This window comes from Chanos chanos, chromosome 8 (genome assembly GCF_902362185.1).
Source record: "Chanos chanos chromosome 8, fChaCha1.1, whole genome shotgun sequence".
In the NCBI taxonomy this organism is placed as follows: Eukaryota; Metazoa; Chordata; class Actinopteri; order Gonorynchiformes; family Chanidae; genus Chanos; species Chanos chanos.
The window spans coordinates 30,755,252-30,771,406 of NC_044502.1; the positions used below are offsets into that span (position 1 = coordinate 30,755,252).

The 16,155-nt window shown below is 37.9% G+C and overlaps 1 protein-coding gene across 1 annotated transcript; it reads left to right on the forward strand.

Annotated features, from left to right (window-relative positions):
- The first annotated feature begins 2,320 nt into the window (after window positions 1–2,320).
- LOC115818060 (NXPE family member 3) lies at window positions 2,321–12,914 on the forward strand. Its single transcript, XM_030781302.1, has 8 exons — window positions 2,321–2,409; window positions 2,673–2,737; window positions 2,883–3,269; window positions 9,630–10,051; window positions 10,162–10,232; window positions 10,668–10,871; window positions 11,426–11,763; window positions 11,951–12,914. The coding sequence occupies exons 1-8, from the start codon at window positions 2,340–2,342 to the stop codon at window positions 12,143–12,145; spliced, it is 1,752 nt and encodes a 583-aa protein (XP_030637162.1). The 5' UTR covers window positions 2,321–2,339; the 3' UTR covers window positions 12,146–12,914.
- The last annotated feature ends 3,241 nt before the right edge of the window (window positions 12,915–16,155 follow it).

Sequence of the window (16,155 nt, forward strand, 5' to 3'; positions counted from 1 at the left end):
TTCTCCAATGCCATTTTATTTTCTGTACCATACCTTTAGCACCTTACTAAATACTCTTTGGGTTTCTTTATCTGTGGTTTTAAAACTTGTAAGGCTACTTCAACGGAAATAAACCTGTTTCCATCAACAAGTATTATTTTACGAGATGCTAATCACCTTTTTCTGGCACACAAATTCGTTTCGCCTTCCTGCCAAAAATGTCCTTTCTTATGCGACTTAAAAAATTTGATTTGAAGTTTACGCGTTCATTTGGTATAAATAGTTGGATGGAAATCCAGCTACTGTTGTGACAGCATTATATTGTGCGTTTGTTGTGACAGGGCATGCCTTTTACGCTACTTCTGGTTAAAGTGTGCTTGATGAATAAAAATGCAGCAGTATTTTCTGGGTTAGTACATATTCCGCTTCAGTGCAAACAAAGAACGGAAGACTGGACTGACTTGTTGAGTACACGACAGTTGCGATGCTAGGTGTCTGACCTGTCATTCAGTGCAGCAGTAGGCTATGAAGAATGTGTAGGCAAGTGATGGTCCGTGAGTGAAAGTCACGCCAGCTCACTTTTGTCTGTCCGACAATAAATTTCTAGCTACGCCACTGCCAGGCCCCAGAACCTAACGTCATAAAAGGTTAAAAATACGGGAGATTCAAGGGAAAATGTTAAAACAGGAGCGCTGCGGGAGAGAAGGCTTAAATACGGGAGAAACCCGGAAAAAACGGGAGAGTTGACAGGTCTTCGATCTGAAGAAACATAATGGCTGGTGCACAGACATGGCAATCATGTTTGTTTCCCCGAATAATAACGAACTTCGGGTAGAAGAAATATCTGTTTCCATCGAATTATTTGTGCTTTCCCCAAAAACATGTTCGGATTTGGGTACATCCCTAGTATGCATTTTGCAGATCTGCATGTTGCAGCTAAGGCTGGGTGATATATGTATACTTTAGCAATATTGAATGAATCTCCACAATGTTAAGTACGTTTACACTGTACTGCACTGATGGAAAATGCAATTTAGAATTATCATTAATTTCTGATTGCTATTTTATTTGAGTGATTAAGCTGGATCAAAAAATGTACTGAATTTCGCAACTCAGGATTCAAATGACTTATATTAAATGTTCTTCCCTCAAGGTTTCCACTTATTTCAGTTAGCGAACGAAATAATCTTGCGTCTACTTTCTTGCACTTCACGCTTGGGTGTCTAAGGCCCAGTATCCTTTAATTGTTCTTTGTGTAAATTGACATTTTGAAATGTACAACGAAAATAAAACTGAACTGAGTTTAATATTGAGCTCAGGTATAAGTGAATAAATAAGGATATAAATAAAGCCAGTGATTGCTGACCCATTTGGCAACTTCTGTGATAAACAAAACAAACTGGCTGAGATTTGGAGTGTCCACCAGGTCAGTATAATAATGTAGAATAAAGATTACATTTTACAGGCAAAATCATTCATTTTCAATTTGTCCTGTTATTCAATGCAAAGTTTTTTGTTTTGTTTTGTTTTGTTTTGTATGGCTTATTGTTTCTTTTTTTGGTAGTTTAGTTTTACTGTCACACTATTTTCTCCCTCCCCCTCACAATCAACCTATTAGCGTTCAGCACTGCCAGAATATTATTCTTAACCATCCATCATTCAGTCAACAGTTTCACCTCTTTACTGTTTGTTACCTTGTCATTCTCTGAGCAAACAAATCCGTCTGATTTCCTTATTTAGTTTCTGAGCTTCATAACAGCACATTTTATGCAACAACATTTAAATATTTAAAGGTGTCTAGATTTTTGGACAAGTGGCATGAGGTTGATTAGTGCTGGGTTAGAAGAACTGCTGTCAAAGAACATCCCCAGAACTGGGTCAGTAAGTCTGATTTTAAGACACATTTGCACCTCTACTTTAGGGATGTTTTGCTAATGGTTTAAAAAAGATCTAGTTTAATATTTGGTGAATATTAAGCCAAATAATAATACATCAATTAAGTGTTACCATAAAATTACTTGACAGATGACCCCGAGGTTTTTCAGTGCTATGAAAAATTCACTGAATAAATACCAAATCTCAGTGGGAAAAATATAATCCAGTTTGATTTTGCAAACAAGATCATCCCTGAAAGACAAAGAAACTGGAATCAGTCTTATTTTGTGTCCTTTTGGTTTGTTTTAAGTTCTTACACAGTCATGTCTAAATTGGTGTTGTTTGAAACTAGTCAGACCTGTCATTCCATGTCTTTTAGATAAAAGTTGTCATATCTGTTAAATCAAAGGCACATACTGTATGTTCTTTAGTACAGGAGGGGCTCTGTAAGAGCCATACTGTCAATGCTGTTGTTCCTCTCCAGAATGGATTCGTCATCACAACTGATCCCAAAAACTGAGAAAATGTCTCAAATCACAGGGAGTCAAAGACAGGGTAAGCTGCTCAGTGTCACTTTGATTTCTGATATGAACATTTTTCACTGAATTGTCAATAGTTAATCAGTTATAATCAGAAATAATTTACCATTCCGTACATCTCTATCCCATCTCTGTTTTTTAACGATATCTGTATACTCAAGCCAAACCACCTCCTTCTCCTTTCTGTCTAAGCTAATCCTATGTTATTTGTAGATTGTACTTCAATGTACTCTTTTATCAGTGTTTATGTAAAGATGTACTGATGTTGCACTATTATAGTTCACAGGTGGCAGAACTTGCAATCTCTATTTCTAATGCTGTGTCTGGGGCTGTTGTGTTTTTGGGTGAGTAGTGATTAAGTTTATTACCTTTACTTTTGATTTTAAAGCCTGTCAGTTACAGTTAAGTTAAAAACGGTACATGGTGTTTATAAATGAGTTTATGAGTTTAACATTATGTGGTTCTTGTGTTTGCATATGGTGGTTTTAGGTTGTATGGTCATACATGACTGATCAGCAGAAGAGACATCCCCTCCCTAAGTTTTTACATCAGAAAGACAGACTGGACACCTCTATAAACTCCTCGTCCCTTTTCCGAGCCACTCCCTCTGTCTCCATGTCTGAAGTAGGGATTAGTATTGAGGAATGGACAAGGATACAGCAGACTGTGTTCTGGGATGGACCAGACCAACCAGTTACTGCACTCTCCAGGAGCACAAGCCCTGTTCATAGCACATTCTCCATTCAGAACCTGAGAAAGAGTTACCGCGTAGGAGATGAAATATTTGTCACTGTGATCGCAAGAGATTTCAACAACAACACAAAACGATATGGGGGGGATTTCTTCCAGGCCAAACTTTTTTCATCCAAACAAAAGGTGAGTTTTTCTTATTTCCAGACCCAAATTATACCCGCCTGTTTTTGATACAATAATATTCCATGTGTGAACGTTGTAAATCAACTCTAACTTATTCTATTAAATTAAAAAGCATCAATAATAACTTAAACAGTTGTGCTCAAATTTCAGTAAGTTTATGTTCCTTTCCTCTACATAAATAGTATTATGCTCTGTTTTATAAATCAACTGATCTTGGGATTAAGGCTGGTTGATTATATTGACAGTGTTATGTACTGCTTTCCAGTCAATAAGCACAGGTATACATATTTGTGTGTGTGTGCGTGAGTATGTGTGTGTGTGTGTGTGTAAATACCTATTTGAATTGCTCTGAAACTTTGACAGGACAAACCACTGATATGACAAAAACTGTGAGATGTTTTGATAGTTGTAATTGCTATTTTAGAATTGGCTCTGTACTTTCCTTCTTTGGTATTTTATTTGCATTCTCTCTTCCTGACTCTCTCCCCCCATATATGTGTACATCAACATCTATTCTTTCCACTGTGTTGAAAAACTTAACATAACCAGGACTGGGAGTCGTAGATTGTTGTTCTACTTGAGCTAAGTCACAGGACCAGTTTAGTCAGCGTATCAGTCGTCAAACACTCAGAGACGAGGTTGGCCAAACTGTGGGCCGCAGGTTAAAGTCTGCCTGCAATCAGTTTTATTTTGGCCATCCAGACCATAAACTGTCGTGACTAACATCTTGTTACAGTGAGGCACTAAACAAGCTAACTGATGAATGATGCAAAGGTGTGACGGAGCCGTCTTAGGCAAGGAGGCAGCAGGAGTCAAGATTGTGAATTGTGCCGAACACCCAGTGAATTTATTTTTGTGCCAATAATAAATAGGCAAAAAAAGAAAGAAAAAAAACCCAAACAAAACAAAACAAGAACGTATTTACACTGGAAAACAAACAAGACATAAATTCTTCAATAATTCTCTTCTCACGAAATACACTCCTATAAACTTCCACAACCAACCAACAACATCCCACCCCGTCCAAAACAAAATGGAGGGCTTTTATAGTTAAAAACAGGATGTGACGCCCGCGGACCTCCTACGGAGTTCGCGGGACTTTTGTTTTAAAATACCTGAGGCTGTGACGTGCCAGTTTCTTTGCCACAACCTCACCTCTAGGAAGCATCAAACAGGTAAGCGAAGCTCTTACAATTAACAATCCACAAACATTCATACACAGACAACATAACCTAACGTAGCATTTTTAACGGTAACCGGAGGATAATGGAATATGCGAATGAATTTGTTGGCCGACTTAATCGGAAATGATATGGAATGATCTCGAATGCTAACGCTAGTCTCTTTTCTCTATTTTTCACAGATCAATAAACGAAGACATTGGACATCACACACACAACAAAATCACAATAACGACAATCAATAAATGTTTAACTTGAACTTTGTCCGTGTTATGTGGTGAATGTGTATGTTTGTGCAGTTCGTGCCTGCAAACAGTCCATACGTGACTGATCCGTCACAAAGAGCTGATCCGTCACAAAAGGTAACACTCATGCATTCCTAAATTGATCCATGAGGATGCATAACCATTCTAATGTCATTTACAATACACAACATAAATCAATATATATAAATCAAATGTTGTATAAATTGTATGAATCAAATACCTATATACACATAGAGCCAGTCTGGTTTTCACAATGATTCCCAACATCTCACAGACAACACATTTCAATTTGATATGTTGATTTGCAGTTCACACCTTAACATGGGGTGAATGACGAGTATGACTCACCGGAGTTATTTTCAAAAAGCGGAAATTTAGAAGGCATCAAGGTGAAATCTGTTTATTTGGAGTAATATGACTATACGACTATCACTAGTTTGTCACATAAAGTTACATTCACACCCAGATTGAAATACTTAAAATAACTTCTCTTCAGGGAGCACAAGATCGCGTGCGAGACAAAATACCATTTTTGTTTTTTTCCTTTTTTTTTCTTGAGAGCTCTAATATGTGTTTCGCCACCCATAGGAGTTAGCAAGAACTACCACTCTTTTGCTGTGAATATCCAGTATGAACACTATATATGGGTCCACTTTATATGGGTTACACAAAGACATAGACTTTATTTACTGTATTGGTGTGGGTGCTGTCCCTGCTTTCCTTTGCTGAGCGTCACACAGGTTTCTGAGAGACTGTCACATTACTTTCATTGTGGTCTGTAGATGGCCCAGCGTGAGCTCACCTAAAATAAAACGGGAAAAATTCTCTAGTACCAGTTGACTTGTTTTCTGTATTAACCAGTTCCCAGTGCAAAAAATATAAAGTTTATACAGATTATATCTAAAAGCTTTTCGGAACATTCTACCAAACAACCTGCACAGAAGATTCCACCTAGAAAACTACACAAGGGGTTCTACCAAGAAACCTTTTATGTTCTAAGAGTTCCACTTTGAACTGAGCCTTGGATGCTGCCAGTAATTCTTTTATTTTCTCAAATTTAAACAAGAAACCATCCAAGGATTCAGCCAACAACATCTTTACCCATAACCGTTTTACCAATATTTGATTTTCAAACCAATAAGGTTTAAACCCTAATTGAATCCCATATACTGTGTATTTTTGTCATTCATCATCATTTTAAACTGTACGTTACAATTGCTCTTCATGTAGTTGGAATCAGAAATGGTTACTACACTTTAGTGGTAGCTGGCATCAACTGGGCATCTTCACAGACACAGGCATAACCTGGGATGCAGTGTAGGCCCTCATGCGTGCTATGTTGCTGTGAAAATACTTGCAAATAGCTGAGTGCAAAGAAGTGACTGGCTTTGCATATATCAGAGTATGCATGAGCAGGTCTTTTCCCTCCTGGAATGGCACAGAGGTTGTGTAATGGCAGGGACTTATGACAGAATAAAGAATTAGACATTCCACATCCGGAGAAAGCAATATAAAAAATATGCCTTGGCTCCTTGGATTTCCCCTCAGAGGCTGCAGTTACTAGTGGTCAAACTGAATGCCTAATCTAGTGCTCCTGTTTGGCTCCATAGGTAAGTGCACAATTATGTTTTGATTAAAGTTTAGAATGCAGTACTCTCTAGAAGTCACATCACATATAACCGCAGTGTACACGCTGTATAGTTCTATGTAAAATCACCATTTTTGCGTTATAAGAAATGATCAGAATGTTAAGGTTATACAATAGAAATGGTCCTTGCTCAAAACTGGTGTCTGCTACTGTCACTCTCTCAGAACTTACACACAATATAAATTGGATGGACGGGCTAACCATTGCAGTTACTGCTGTACATGTATGCAGTAAATTTTCAGTCCATGCAGAATTTTCTTCATGACGTAGCTTGAAAGATAGAACATATATCATCTATTCTAGAAATTGCATAAATAGGCTACAAGTAAAATGCATTGCATTTGGTTCTAGGTAGAAACATACCCCTTGAAGAGGAGCCTCTATTTACAAGACTCACTTCAAAAGCCTTCAGATAGCCTTTATAGCCATCAAATGTCCAAATACCCATATTAATCTGGTTGCTAGAGGAGGTTCTTCAAATGAAAAGGGTTCTTGATGAACCCTTCTTATTCTTCCACTTCAAGAAAACCCCACTTCACAAGACTGTACTCACTTAAAAAGCCTTCAAATGTCTAAAGAGCTATCATAATCTGGTTGCTAGAGTGGGTGAGCACTGACTTCAGGTTTTATTTGGATCTGTGTATCTTCGTGAAATGATTTCACTTAGACATACAGATATGATGCTGAAACAATGTAATTGCAACTGTCTTCGGTCAGATTTGCTATGAATATACTATGATTTGACTGCATCTGTGAATTCTGCAAATATTGATCCAAACAATTATCAGAACTTTTTTTGACTAATCAGCCTATCAAACAAATCAGCTAATAGGCATCCTTTGAGACATGCACTTGTCTTCTCAGCTAGATAAACAACTTATGTGGCATTCACAAATCCAGAGGAAACTCCCTCCACAGTAAGAGTTAATCTTAGTAATTTCACTTTTTAGAGACCCAGCTTTCACAGCCCTACTTGCAAGCAGCAGCCTCCCCTGATCTCTGTCTAAAGAGACAGTCACATGAAATTTCATTGAGTATTTTTTGATAGACAATCGTAACATGCATCTTGATCTAATGCTGAAGTACATTAGATAGTGTAGAGACAGAGAGTGTGAGTAACTGAATTATAGGCAGCCGTGGTCTAAAGGGTAGAGAACTGGGTTTGTGACTGGAGGGTTGCTGGTTCGATTCCCAGGCTCAACATCCAACGTCCTTGAGCAAGGCACTTAACCCTAATGCTCCCCGGGCGCTCACCAAGGAGGCTGCTCCTGTGTCTGATGTGTGTTCACTACTGGTGTGTTGGTTGGGTTAAATGCAGAGAACAAATTCACTGTTCACGGTGTGTGTGCGCAATCACTGAAACTTAACTTAGGAAAAGTAAACAGAAGAGTCGGCCACACCCTTATGGTTGAGAAAGTCATATCACATTTTCTAATATAGATCATCTACCTAGAATTCATGAACAGTCCCCTGGTTAGACAGCATAGTTGTCCTATCATTATTACGTGGAATTGATTAAATCTGTTTAAGGATCTGCACTCAGCGCTTTAATGCACACTAAAGAAAAACTTTTTTCTCTTCATTTATGTGTAAAATAATTTGGTGTTATGACCAACAAAAAAAGCTTAATTAAACATGAAATCTAACAAACTAGTCCTTAGCCTTTAACCACATCAATAAGTATCCGTGTAGAGTTTGACCTGAATATTTCAGCACTGTTCTTGAACAAATGTAAGTAGCATACAAATCAAACAGACCTGAACTGCAACAAAATGCATTCTTTGGCAAGGTAAGGATCTGGACTACAGTTTAACTTTAGCAGCACCACAGAAATATATTGGCAGTTAACGTCATGTGTCATGGGCAAAAAATGAATTAGAAAATACAAATAAACACTCATGAAGGGTGTTTAAAAAACAGTTGTACTGTCCTCCCTACGTGTGTCATCTACGCATTTAGGCAGCCAGCCAATCTCCACACATAACCAGCGTGGGGGTCAGATGTTAGCGTCCCAGTTCCACTGTTCATTTCAGCTCTACAGGTATATAATTAATGAATTAAATGGAGTGAAAATAAAAAGAAGAGAAATACAGCATTTATTAATGAGGCTTCTCATAAAGGTAAGTAAAGCTGCTAACATGATGTCAATGTCATATTCAGTATTCATTTTTCAGTATTTCAGTTTCTTGATATAATAATTTAAATGTTTAATAAAAGTGACACTAGAAAGTAACAAAGTAAAGATATTTCTCTATAATGCATCATGATGTTAACATATATCACCATGAATCTATATTTTATACCAAACCAGCTAGTATCAAAACACAGCCAAATAGAGGATATCAATCTTACTGACAATCTCCATTCAATGTAGTTTCAAGAAGGTACTTAATGTTTTAACTAGCTACTAGCTAGTCTAACAATAAATGTTTTAATTATTTTAATTACATGGCCCCTAAATAGTGCCTAACATCACAAACAGATGTAATATACACTAAAGGTATAATAATGCTAGTGTCTATGATTTAATTCAAATATGTGTATTTTCAGAATACAAAAACACACTGCACAATAGTATCTGAAATAATATCAGCTAAGTTAGAAATAAATAACTTGAAACAAATAGAAAAATAAATATAAATGAAAAAGTTATGGCAACAGCAGTGAGTTCCCAGGGGGTTTGAACTGTAACCACGAGAGCAAGCCGTCAGACTGTTGACTGTCAGTAGCTTTTCATCCAACCCTTAAAATGATTGTCACTTTATTGAATTCTGTAGCATGGGCAAGTGAAATGTCCTAATATTTTTGTTGCCCAAGATCAATGCAAAATGAATTCGTCAGCACAGTTAATGATGTGCTTGAACTCTTCTTGAACGTGTGTTCATGCGTGATAACTGAGCATCTTTTTTTGCATTTGTCAGGATGATCAATTTCATTTTCTGAACTTAAAGGGAATATCTCTTCGATTAGGATACAGTAGATTGAATTTCTAAAGGCAGATTTTAAAAAATATACTATGATGTATTTTGAGTTTTAGAAACACTGCTTACATCCTACCTTTTTTGTCTGGACTAATACAAATGATAATTTACAATAAGCATGTAAATATGTTGTGCATATTTGAACAAAACAATGCCTGATGTATACTGCACAATGATTAGAAATTTCAGTTTGACCAACAGTGCTATAGTTCGCTCTTCATGCGTAGGGGACAAACACTAAATATTTGATTGATCATGGAAATCTGTGTACTGTGTCTTGCCAGGCTAGTGTGTTTGGAGAGGTTGTGGACCACAGGAATGGCTCATACTCTGTGCGTTTTCTGCTGCCATGGGTTGGCCAGGCAAAGGTGGCTGTGCGTTTAATTCACTCAAGTGAAGCTGTGCAAGTCTTAAAACGCCATCGGGACGCTGACTCTGACCGTGTGTACTTTAGAGGATACTTTGAAGGTTTTGATGTAAATGGAACAAAGCTGAGTGAGGTGGTGGAATGTAATGTGAAGTGGGAACACAATGGTCTGGAAAGACTTGGAGGAGGAAACTGCTGCTGTGACTACAGAGATGCACAAACAGGGGAGGTCTGGCGCTGCCAGAAGCCCAGATTTCTGACCTGCGATAACCTGGTGTACCACTCCATGGGAGGATATCGAAACCGCCTCACTGGCTTTGAGAGAAAGCTGATGGGCAAGTGAGGGCAAAGTTTTTTTCAAATTGTTTTTAATTTACTTCAGTATTGAAAAATTATGAATTCACTTTAATTTGAAAAGCTGTATTAATGTTTTGTGTTCTGTTGGTCAGAAAGCTTATAAACAGAGGTATCAGTGGAGACAGCAGAGTGATTACAGTCCTTCCCACCAACACAAGTATTGGTGAGTTTTTCAGTCTGTTAATAGTTCAGCATGAAAAAGTAGAATAAGTCAGAATCTGACTTTTGTTCTTGCAGCAACAAAAGCACAATTCTGTTTGTGGAGTACCTCCATATTATTAACATCTGGGGCAAAGCAAAGGGAACAAGCAGAATCTTTTCCAATCTATTATTGTTTCAGTGTATCAAAGACAAGTATAGTTCATTCAATCCAAGATATTAATACTTCATTCGCTTAGTCTATGTTCAGCAATAATATGGCAATAATATTCTCACTGTATCTAGTTTTGATCATTCAGGCAATATTCAACAAATACAAAAGTAAGAGAGACCTACAATAGTTTGTCAGTGTTAGGCTATACCAGAGTGGCATTAAGACACTGATATGTTTCACCAAATTGTTCAAAGATGTTAATGCTCTAATCTTATCATTACTCAGGTGTGACCACAAAATGTCATCCTGGTGTGTCTACACCAGTTCCAGCAGGGTTTTACCTGAAAGATGTTTGGACTTCTCTGGTCTGCTCTACTCGACATTTTAACAGTTTAGAGGCAAAACAGTGTTTAAGAGACAGACATATCTACATTATGGGAGACTCTACCTCCAGGCAATGGTTTGACTATCTAAGGACAGCAGTACCAAGTAACACACTATTCCTCAATGAGATTTTTCTGCACCTATGTCTTAAAATCACTGCTTAAATGTCATTTTGGATATGGATGTGATGTGATTTTATGTGCTCATGAGGATGTGCTAGAATAGTAGATGGGGACCAGCCAATAGTGGGACATGGTAAATTGTTGGTATAATAGATCACAGACATGTAACAGATCATTTAATTGCTGTTATCTGGAGCATTTAAGACATATCATAGATGCTTTAAGACTTGAACATATCCTGCTACCAAGGCTGTAAGTCTCTGGCACAGATGGTATCAACAAATATTTGTGCTCACTAACTAAAGCATTTGTGCTGCTGAAGTTCAAAGTTTAAACTACCAGAAGTCTTGTCCAGTATTATCTCAAACCTTACTAACCTAATACAGAAAAAATGCAAAGACTGATCTTTTGTGACTATGTTTATAGCTGTATGCATACATCTCTCTGTATTTCCCATAATGTTACTTAATGAAACGTGTTGGTAACGTTAATAATGAAAATCAATACTTTGTTTCCATCTGCTGTCATTTTGTTCAGCACTGAAGTCTGTGAATCTGCACAGTCAGATGCAGGCTGGGCCACTAATGGCTGTTGACTTAGACAACAACATTGACTTACACTGGAGAGCCCATGGTCCACCTCTGCGCAGTCGGAAAACTCCAGTGGCTGACCTGCACTACATCAGCAATGAAATAGATGGTCTAGCAGGAGGGCCACACATGGTCATCGTGTTTAATGTGGGCCCTCACTTCACTACTTACCCACTGGCATTCTTCACCAGAAGAGTGGCAAGGATCCGCGCGGCCGTCCTTGCCCTGCTCACGCGAGCACCAGACACTACAGTCATCATTAAAACTGTCAACACCGGTTACAAGGTTGGTCCAATTGTTTGACTTATTACCTGTGACATTTTAATCTGTTAACAAATAATCATGGGAGAGATGCTGAAATGTTCAAAGAGTTAGTTTCCAACTTGCAGAAATCTTGCAAATTCTTCATGAAGACTGTTTTTGACTAACTGCTTCTGCCATCTCTCTCACCTTCTATCTCTGTTAATGACAGGATGTGTTTGGCAGTGATTGGTACTCTCTGCAATTGGACAGGATCCTGAGGGAGATTTTTCAGGGCGTCCCTGTTTTCATTTTGGATGTTTGGCAGATGACAGCCTGTCACTACAACGAAGAAAACATCCACCCAGCACCTTTAATCATTAAAAATGAGATGGATATTTTTCTGTCCTTTCTTTGTCCTGTCTAGGGATTTATTTGTGTTAACAATTAAAGCTCAAGAGCTTGGACAGATTTCCTCAAAGAGCAGAGAGATCTACTGCTCTGAGGCATGTTTGTACATTTTTTAAACATGTATTTAAACAGGATTGGGCCACTGTTTTCTGTTTGCATAAGGCTAGGATTAGGGGAAATTTAAGGGTAAGGTATGTATGTTGCGGGTATGCATATTGCAGGCGAGGTTGGGTGATATGTGTCTTTTTGCAATAATTCTGAATGTTCTTTCTCCACAATGTTTCAGATTGCATTATTGATTGTATACGTAATGTTTGTATATGACTTAATCCAACATTTCCAGACTGATGAAAATCCCAACAAGTATGCATTGACACTGGAAATTAAATACCAACATAATTGGTAAATCAATCCCCAGGAACAAAAATCACTGCAAGTCATCACTATAAAAACACCGACATTATACTGCACTGATGGGAAACACAATTTAATATTATGATTCATTTCTCATTGCTGTTTTATCTCAATTATTACATTTAACCAAGAAATAAATGTACTGAATTTTGCAACTCAGCATTTAACTGACTCATATTTAATGTTGTTCTTGATTTGCCACAAAGTTTCCTCTTATTTCATCTAGCGAGAGTTTTCTCACTGCTGTTTTCATGCATTGCAGGGTTGGAGGTTTCAGGCCCAGTATTGTGTTATTGTTCTTTGTGACACTTGCTATTGTAAAACGTACAACAAAAATAGAACTAAACTGAACTAAACTGAACTAACCTGAATTGCATTGTATTGAATAAACTGAACTGAAGTGAACTGAATTGAACTGAACTGAGTTGAACTGAACAGAACAGGCTATTCTGAACTCCCTTGCCACAATCAAACATGCCAACAAGCATCAAGCATGCCAACGACTGGCAACAGTTTAAATTGAGCTCAGGTCGTTAACTTTAAGTAAAATTTAAGGATATAAATAATAGCAGTGATTGCTAACCTATCTGGAAACTTCTGTGATAAAGAAAACAAACTGGCCTAGCCAAGATTTGGAGTTTCCACCAGGTCAGTGTACTACTGAAGAGTAAATGAGTACATTTTATATGCAAAATTGTTGATTTTCATTTCATCTTGTTACTCAATGTGATATTTTTGTTTTGTTTTGCTTGGTTTATTGTTTCTTTTTTTGGTAGTTTAGTTTTACTCTGACACTATTGTCTCTCTCTCCCTCACAGCCAACTCATTAGTATTCAGTACTGCCAGAGTATTATTTTCCGGTCTTAACCAGCCATTCAGTCATGAGTTTCATCTGTTTTCTGTTAGTCTCTGTGTATTTACGTCCCTGTATTTCCTAGTTAAGTTTCAGAATTTCGTGACAGCATGTTGTGCAACAACATTTAAATATTTAAAGGTGTCTAGTTTACTGAACAACTGGCATGAGGTTAATCAGTGCGGGTTTAGCAGAACTGCTGTCAAAGAACATCCCCAGAACTGGGTCAGTAAGTCTGATTTTAAAACACTTTTGCACCTGTACTTTAGGGATGTTTTGCTAATGGTTTAAAAAAAAGACTTAGTTGAATTTTTTGGTAAATATTAAGCCAAATAATAATGCATCAATTAGGCGGTACCACAACCTTAGTGAGCAGTTGATCATTAGGTTTTTCAGTGCCATGAAAATTCACCAAAGAAATATCAAATCGCAGTGGGAAAAACATAATGTAGTTTGCTATTGTTAACAAGATCATCCCTGTAAGACAAAGAAACTGCCTATATGGTAGGAATCTCACTTATTATCTTTTTGTATCCTTCTGGCTTGTTTTAAGTTCTTACACAGTCATGTCTAAACTGGTGCTGTTTGAAACTAGTCAGACCTGTCATTCCATGTCTTTTAGATAAAAGTTGTCATATCTGTTAAATCAAAGGAACATACTGTATGTTCTTTAGTCCAGGAGGGGCTCTGTAAGAGCCATACTGTCAATGCTGTTGTTCCTCTCCAGAATGGTTTCGTCATCACAACTGATACTGAAAACTGAGAAAATGTCTCAAATCACAGGGAGTCAAAGACAGGGTAAGCTGCTCAGGGACACTTTGATTTCTCATATAAACATTTTTCACTGAATTGCCAATAGTTAATCAGTTATAATCAAAAATAATTTCCCATTCTGTGTGTCTCTATCCCATCTCTGTTTATTGAACGATATCTGTATACTCAAGCCAAACTTCTCCTTTCTGTCTAAGCTGATCCTCTGTTATTTGTTGATTATACTTGAGTGTACTTGAATGTATTTGCTTATTAGTGTAACCCAGAGTAGTTGTTGTGCACTGTCACTTTAAACACCAGGCAAATAATGCTCACACATAATATATGCAAGAACTCCTTAAAAGCTTTTAAACTGTGTGTTCCCACAAGGGGGAACATAGCAAAGGGAAATGCAGTAGTGAATTGCTGGGTGATCAGGTGAAGCAACCAACTTTATTTAGCCACGCCCACCTAGCTAAAGACGTGGGCTCGGTGCATCCAGAGCCGTTGGTGCTCGAATCTTGATCCCGCCTGAAAGTTCTGTCAGATCGTTTGGCACCACATCATGGTAACCATATCTGACCGATTATTGTTGCCCTTGTGTGGAAGTCGCGCCTGAACTCTCAAAACATACAAAGATGTCTGGATATCTGGTCTGGATTTATAATTATATAATATATAATTATTAAGAAGGTCTACGTAAGAGAAACAAAAAAAAATCCCGTTTGAAACTTACAGTGGCTGCAAAAGAAAAAACTGTTAAAAGCACACATGAAATGCAAACGGTGCAGATAGTACTTGAGGATGGACAAGTCCCACTGCAAAGATGGGTACATCTGGTAAGTTTTTCAAAACGTGAAATATTTATGTCTTATTGATATTTTCAAGTCGGAGAAAGGTCCAAGTACAACGGATCTGAAAATGATTTCAATAAGGAGATAGCCTATGATCATACCCTGTTTCATAAATCCACCTGGCAGTACAGGAAGGGCTGTGGAAGGAAAAGTAGCATCAAGACCAAGTCCATTTTTTCGCGTTCCCATACAAGCCTGTTCAGCTGGATGAAGTATATCCACAGGTAGCCTAGGTCTACACTGATGGAACTGCGATCTTATAATTAAGCCTTAAACATTTCTGATGCTACATACAAGAAATCAACTGACGTAGGCCTACTTAGCTACCAGTGTCAGATGTCAGTAACCTGTAATTTAACTATTTTTTTAAATAATGTGGTATTTTAATATAATGTTTGCTAGGTTTTCCCAGGGTCTGCAAATGAGGCAGGTGCACGTGATCCAGGACGGCATTTCACATAGTTGTGCGACCCTGTCCAAGATTTCTCAGCTGACATGCTGACAGTTCTCCTGACACAGGTTTACAAAAATATCCAAGCATATGCGTTTATATACTCAAAGTTTAGTCCCATCAATATGTATACAGGAATGTTACTGACCTTACCATATACTGTGTGTGTTTGGGTGTGTGAGACAGAGACAACAAGGTTTTCCCACCTACAGCAAAAATAGTATTCCACACATATTTGGGAGCCACAAGAATTTAATGATCATTAATCATGCTTTTACAATACTTATTTGTAGCGTGCAAGAGGTCGTTTTGGAGGTACATGGGGGAGGGAATCATGGGTGTTTGGGATGTTGGAGATCCGTCCCTCCAGGAAACCAGTTCTTTGACTAGCGAAGAGGAGAGTCAAGATGACCCTTCTTCCCATCATACAGAAGCATGTTAGGAGACACAGCATTATTATTAGTGATGAGTGGTGTGCATATTCTGAACTCTCTCAGAGGGGATATACACAACACACAGTCAATCACAGTGCGAAATTTGTAAATCCAACCACAGGAGCACACACACAAAACACTGAAAGGGCCTGGGCAACCTTCAAAAAAGAGGTGTGGCGTTTGTGTACCAACTGGTCTGAGAGGGCTCTCGGAAACCAGCTTGTGTTCACTGAGTGGACATATTGGTTAGGAAGGAGACACAAACAGGGA

What these genes read in the sequence shown, in the direction of transcription:
- LOC115818060 (XM_030781302.1), top strand. Translation starts at nt 2,340, where the DNA reads ATGGATTCGTCATCACAACTGATCCCAAAAACTGAGAAAATGTCTCAA. An exon ending in CACAGGGAGTCAAAGACAGG is followed by an intron (nt 2,410 to 2,672) that starts GTAAGCTGCTCA and finishes GCACTATTATAG; the next exon opens with TTCACAGGTGGCAGAACTTG. An exon ending in TTTTTTCATCCAAACAAAAG is followed by an intron (nt 3,270 to 9,629) that starts GTGAGTTTTTCT and finishes GTGTCTTGCCAG; the next exon opens with GCTAGTGTGTTTGGAGAGGT.